Raw genomic sequence first — 6,733 nt, 5'->3', positions numbered from 1 at the left:
TTCTTGCCATGACGAAAAGAAACTCTTCCAAATGCAGTTAATTAATTAATGATTTCACAATTTAAAACGCTGTACTTCGTTTCATCAATTTGTCTCACAAATCATAATATTATCAAGCCATTCACTAATTTTACGCAAAACATGCAATTTCTGTTTGCTTTGTATTGGTAAGAGACGTCAGGGAAGACGCTACCTATAGTACTCAATTCGCCTTGGAATATTAGAGTACAAGATTGCGTCTTCGGAATTCACTGCGTCGGCCACTGAAAAATAAATAAACAAAATGAAGTACTTGTTTGTGAAGAAAAAAAGTAGGCGAAAGGAGTAGAACCCCCCAAATACAAGATATACACATACATACTCATACACCCACAATTTATTTATTTAATTTATTCAAGTTAAAAAACGCTACAACTAACTTAAAAGTGCCCTTTATTTTGACTGATTGCCCGCCAAAAAATTTACATCAATTGTATCTACTTGTTTGCGCAGGTGGAACTATTTAACAAATGATTCAAATATCGATGTAATAGCAACTAGGATGATTGAAAAAGTACAATCATTAAAATTCTTATAATAAAATGTATTAAGATTATGCATCAGCATCACTTTGTGTGGAAGAACTAGATGCGGTACTTTTAGCTGGACTTTGGGACCGTTTATTTATGGACGTAGATATTTTAAACTCTGCTGAGCGTATGGAAAGGTCTTCCGGTTCACTTTCATAATAACTATCATTCGACATTTCATTTTGAATAGGAGATGTTCTTAATCCAAAAGCTGATGTTGAGGCTTCTGCATCGCCTTGTTTTTCCAGTTTTATATTCGATGTATCGTCAGGAGTGCCTTGCAAATAAATAACTGGAGTTTGCAATGTCGCAGTACTTGCCATCAAAGCTAATAAATTCAAACTTGCATTAAACATTTTACACCACTGAAGCAATGTTGTTTCAGTGGTGCGATAAATATCATTATTCATGGCATTGTTTTCTACACAAATATTCTTATTTAAACTTTCAATATACGCGTCTTGCCCTAGTTTTGCGAAATTGTTATTAATATCACCTCCACAGTTAAAGTCCAATATGTTGCGTCCATTTACCTCCATTTTGTGACCACTTGTGTAACTAGACTCAGTATTAATATGTTCTGGAGAATTTTTAGTTCGATGATGCAAAACTGCACTAAATTTTTTATTAAAAATTGACTCCGTGTTTGGCGTTTTGTCAAAATTTTGATCCATGGAATATGTGGCACGTTGTGTATCGTGCAGTTGACTGGTTTCTGCAACACGATTGATTTTTTTTTGACTCGTCCATTTATAAGAATTTACATCTAACATTGACAATAGACTTGGATTTAATGAAGACACACAATTCAAATCATTATGCATAAAACTGGATTGATTATAGTTTGCCGATGAAGGTATTAATGAAAAAGCTCTGCTTAAAGAGCATGGTGAAGCACCAAAAGAAGATGTTATGTCTCCTGTCACCGAAGTTCGTTTAGTTTGTGACTCCGCGGTTGGCAGTCGAGTTTTCTTCATAAACTCAGTTATTGTCATTTCCCCAAGCATTGGCCCATCGTGATTGCTATTAGCATTAATGATGAAATCTAAACTTTTTAAATGAGGCACATCATTATATTCGGAAAAATTTTGTATACTATATATTCCCTTCCTGAACTTACTTTGTTCAAACTTATTTCTTTTCGCAGCTGGCTGGAAATTCTCCAGCCCAGAATTTGGTAGGTTTTCAATTGCAGTCATTTGACGACACATAAAGCGTAATTTTTGCTCATTTTTACACCAACCACGAAGGGTTGACTCTGGTACACCAATGTCGCGCGAAACGGATGCTTTCGTCTCGCCGTTATGAATGCGTTGAATAGCTCGAACTTTGTCATTAGGAGTTAGATTTCGAAGCGGGCGCTTGCCACGTGTACTCATACGGATATTCAAGTGTTGATATGCAGATATGTCCATTTCCGCCTATACCGTCGCAATTATCGAGTTACTAAAAGAAAACGGAAAATGCAATTTTATCCGAAAGACATAAAAAAAGTGCAATGCTCACAAAGTATGTAGGACTGAATAAAAATTGCACACAATTTAAAACGAAACTTATTAGTTTTTAATAGTATTCAAGCTTCCAGAAGCAATTAGTGAATGCAAATTAAAAATCCAATACAAAAAAATCTTTGTATTTTCGCGTGTCTAATTTTTTCAGAATTGACGATGAAAGCTTGTAGTTTCGATAAAACTGAATTGACGCTTACGAAAAATTTTTCTTGATTTTTTATTTTCACTCCACGATATCGCGTATTGAGCACAGTACTTTTTGAGAGTAGTTAAGTGCAATTAAATTTGGAAGATGGTCACGTAAAATGTTTTGCTTGAGCCATATCGTATGCTCATATCACTTAGCCAAAGTAGCAACATGCACACACGTGGAATTCTCTTTGGACAGCGTCAACGATGTTAACCGCTCGACAAAACAAAAGAATTTGTGTCTCGTGTTGTAAGCAAAAGCCCTTGATGCTCAAAGCTGCCTAAAATGTTGCAGAATTCTAAATTAAGAGAAATGCCCACAAAGAGTTAATATTTTATTAAAATTACTCTTCTGATGTCAGGATAATAAAAGAGAAAATGTAAAACGTTCCATGGGTGCCAAGCAGGGTAGTGAGTTTTTACATATACAATGGCTCATACTTTGCATGTGAAGACGAGAAATCTTTACATTTTATTTTCTATTTTACAATTGTTATAATTTATTTATACATTATTTCACAAGTTAATAAAACTAAAGTTTAATACGACATAAATAAATCAGAAAATCTTAAAAGTAAAAGTTATTTTTCAAATATAATTAACAATACAAAAAAATCAGAATTCATTGCTCACGAAATTATTTTGCTTTCGACTAGTAGTGGTATATAAATATACACATTGGCCATAAAGTCTGCGTTCACCTTAGAAATATGTTTAAGTTGATTAAAAACACAATATAAATTTATAGTTCAAAACATATTTTATTTATTTATTTCCCCATTACATTTGTTAGCTACAAAAGTAAAAAAACATAACGAGATTCTTCACTTCATTTTTTATATAACAGTAAGTAATTGCAACTGCATGTAAAAATGTTTCCTTAAATAATAGCGTTATTTTATTAGCATTTTTTCTCGTTTTGGCTTACCTTCCATTCTTTTTTATTATAATTGATTGGTTAGCGAACTAAATTGCATATGGTATTTTATATATTTAAATGTGGGAGTAACGAATAAGTAATTATAAAAATGTGGAAAGATAGAAATAGTTTCCGAACGCATTCCTCTTATCAACGCGCAGTAAATATTTAGAATGAACCGGGATTTTAACATCTAAACCCAGGTTTGGGCATCCAAGAAAACTATCGGCCGAGAAGTGTGAAGCATAATCAATATGGCAAAAGCCAGCCCTCAAATTACATAATCAAAAATTTGTTGAAAACGTAAACCAAACATTTAAAAATTAATTTGTTCGGAAACTCCTAGAAAAGTTTTACGAGAAGCTGGATAGGATAGCGCATGGAATTCGCTAATAATTATATAAAAAAGCCTCCAGAGTTTTGGAAACAAGCCACTTTATGTATGTGGGTTTTCACAATTTTATTTAAATATTTGGCGATCTTATCTGACTTTCAACTCACGTGTTATACATAGGTATTTTCTAAACCGCGTTCTGGACACTTTTTTATTTAATTTTTTTTCTGTTTGGCGATACCCCTTGCCATTTTCGATATGCACAGTGCACAATTCAAAAGTAATGAATCAAAATTAAGAGTATTTCAAAGCACGCGCCTAGATGTTGTTTTAAAATAAAGCATGTACAAATTTAGACTCTTTCATGTTTCACTATTTTTGCTCCAAATACGGCTCTTAATAATTAAATGTGAAAAATGACGTTATTTAAATATCCACCATGAGCAGGTCTACAGATTGTCATATGAGAATTAAACTTTTCAAGGACTTGTTCATGCATAATCGGATTGAGTTCAGCAATCTCGATCCGAATGTTGTGTTTCAGCTCTGGTATCCTTTTTGGGCTATTCACATGCACTTTACTTTTGGAAAAAAACCCAGGCTGGTCTGCTTGTTCGTTTTCTATCCTCGACAGAACCAGTGTCTTTCATTTTTTTCACCAACCTCTGTATTGTCGACTCATTTGGATGATTATTTCCATCAAAAATCATTTCAGATTCTTTAGGATATGAGCAACAATTAGTACACGCGTTAGGAAAAGTAAATTCGTTAAAAAATTAAAAATTTGTATATACAAGAGTCCATGCAAAATATTTCTGAGAGGCACTGTATTTACAATTTACAATTATATTATGTACGCATAATCATATGAGTATATACGAGTACAATTCATACGTACTAATAAAGGGTTTTCCAATAAAAGGTGTTATAATATTTTGAATAGCCCGCTATTTCGGTAGATGTCACTTTTGAGGCTGTAATTTTTTGATATTTGACAAGTAGAAACTACGCCATTAACAAAAATTATTAAAATTCCCTATAAAAATGGTGAAAATTTGGCAGAGACCGTAATACAGAAATTGGTGAAAAAATTCGAGATGTTGAGACAAGTTAGCGATGTGAAGAATTAAACCCTTGCACCTCGCTCAAGAACAGCCGAAAATATTGCTGTTGTAGTCGAAACTGTTGAAGAAAACCCAAGTTTGTCCATTCCTTTGTCGGTCTTTGGAATCAGGAATTCCACAAACTTCATTACACCGTATTTTGCATAAAGATTTGGGTATTAAGGCTTATAAAGTCCAGGTAACACAAGAACTCAAGCCGGCTGATCATCAACAATGTCGTGTCTTTGCTGATTGGGTCGTTGGGTCGGGTTGGGTTTCACCTCGCTGGCTTCGTCATCAAGCAAAATTGTCGGATCTGAGGCTCAGACAATCCAAGAGTTACGGGAAGGACGTCTGATTTCCGCGATTTCCAGCGCCAATTCGAGGTCCGATAGCATTTAAAATTGGAAGTTTACACATGAGTGTAGTGCGATTGTGATATATTTCGTTTGAATGTCATCGCGAGTATTTCACAGGGACAGAGTTTATTAAAATAACGAAATTAATTAAATTTCATCAAAATTTTTTATTTCGCTGTAAAATAAAACTTAAATTCAGCAATCATTTCTAGGAATTCTCTCTAATAAGCAAAATACATTCAAAAAACAAACTGACAGATCATGTACAGTTTGAAAGCCACACTGACGCAGTGTTAACATCGTTAAAAACATCGTGTTACTAGTGTTCAAAAAATAAAATAAAAATAAATAAATAAATAATGTAAAATAAAGTAAAATAAAATAAAATTAAATTAAATAAAATAAAAATAATAATAATATTAATAAATAAATAGATAATAATGTTAAATGTTCGCACTCGGCTAACGGCTTAAAATACTAAAGACTTGGATGTTATAGTGTTAATACAAAGACTTAATGATTTAGAAGCACTTTGTCGTAAACTAAAAGACGAAAATGAAAAACTTAATCTTCAAAGTAAAGGTTTTACTAGTGCTAATGCTCCCAAACAAACATATAATGAGGTCAATGTAACATATGAAACTGATGAAGAGGAATTAGCTATAGAAACCTATTGCATTTTAAAGAAAAATAAAAGACCAAACAAGAAACGTAAAGCTGAAGGATCACCTGTATATCTAGTATCCGATACGCACACTGTAAACGAGCCTCCCGTGTTTGAAATATCCGCCTCAAAAAATGGCAACCAAAAATATGAACCCATCAGTATCGAATATCACTAACTACCAAAAACTAAGTATCACAATAAAAAATTTGGTTAAAAACACATTTACTATATAGTAAAATTATCAAACATCGATATTTATAATATAAATGTTACACACAGAGATGACTATAGGTCAGTAACTAAAATGCTAACTTGACCAATTAAAGTGATGATAAAAAATTGCACCATACTTGTGAACCTGAAGCAATTATAGCTGACCTAAATGATTTCAATGCCGTCAACAAGCTAAAATTGAAAAGTAACGAACCTTTAAATATGTTTATGGCTACTTTTGATTCAAGTGAAGATATCAACAAGATTTACAAAATAAACCATGTTCTCCACTCAATCGTTGTCATTGAACCCGTCAAAGCCTCAAATCTGATTCCCCAATGTAAAAGTTGTCAAACATTTGGTCATACTAAAAACTACTGCAACAAAACTCCAAGATGTGTAAAGTGCAGTGGAAAGCATAGTACATCGGAAAGCAAAAAACCGTCAGACCAAAACCCAAAATGTTGCAACTGCGGAGAAAATCATCGTGCTAATTAAAGGGGATGTATAGACGCCAGGGAATTGCAAAAAAACCGTGATAAAAACAGGCATAAACAACGAACGCCAAAACGTAATAATAAAGTTATCGATACTCCAAATAAAGTTATTCAAACCAATGCTGTGAAAACAAAAAAAAAACATCTCAAATTCTCAATGGAGATAAGAAGAGTGCGATATCAAACAAAACAACAAACAATGATCAGATTCTCGCCCAGATACTTCTCAAATTGAATAATCAAAAAGATTAAAACAAAAACCTCCAAAAACTATGAAATGATCTCGAAAAACAAATAAGATCCAAAGGTAACAAAATCAATGACTGATATGCTGAGAATTATGGCATGGAATACGAACGGCTTAAAAAATCA

At 33.0% G+C, this 6,733-nt stretch overlaps 1 protein-coding gene across 2 annotated transcripts; it reads right to left on the bottom strand.

The window, feature by feature from the left end:
- Positions 1–374: 374 nt before the first annotated feature.
- On the bottom strand, positions 375–2,354 carry LOC128858095 (protein distal antenna-related). Of its 2 annotated transcripts, none has more exons than XM_054094073.1 (3): positions 2,278–2,354; positions 1,690–2,015; positions 375–1,614 (listed from the first exon to the last, which is right to left on the bottom strand). In XM_054094073.1, exons 2-3 carry the CDS (start codon positions 1,982–1,984, stop codon positions 593–595), a joined length of 1,317 nt encoding a protein of 438 aa, XP_053950048.1. In that variant the 5' UTR covers positions 1,985–2,015; positions 2,278–2,354; the 3' UTR covers positions 375–592. The 2 variants fall into 2 exon arrangements, with proteins under 2 accessions (XP_053950048.1, XP_053950039.1); XM_054094064.1 differs by lacking the exon at positions 2,278–2,354 and adding an exon at positions 2,076–2,237.
- Between the last annotated feature and the right edge of the window lie 4,379 nt (positions 2,355–6,733).

Source organism: Anastrepha ludens, chromosome 2 (genome assembly GCF_028408465.1).
Source record: "Anastrepha ludens isolate Willacy chromosome 2, idAnaLude1.1, whole genome shotgun sequence".
NCBI classification, from domain to species: domain Eukaryota; kingdom Metazoa; phylum Arthropoda; class Insecta; order Diptera; family Tephritidae; genus Anastrepha; species Anastrepha ludens.
Note: the sequence above shows the minus strand (reverse complement) of the source record. Positions and strands in the feature narration are given on the sequence as shown.

Excerpts from the sequence above, each read along its gene's own strand:
- LOC128858095 (XM_054094073.1), bottom strand. The coding sequence starts at position 1,984 with ATGGACATATCTGCATATCAACACTTGAATATCCGTATGAGTACACGT. Across the intron at positions 1,615-1,689 it reads AAGAAATAAGTTTGAACAAA|ATTTCATCATTAATGCTAAT; the intron begins GTAAGTTCAGGA and ends TAAAAAGTTTAG.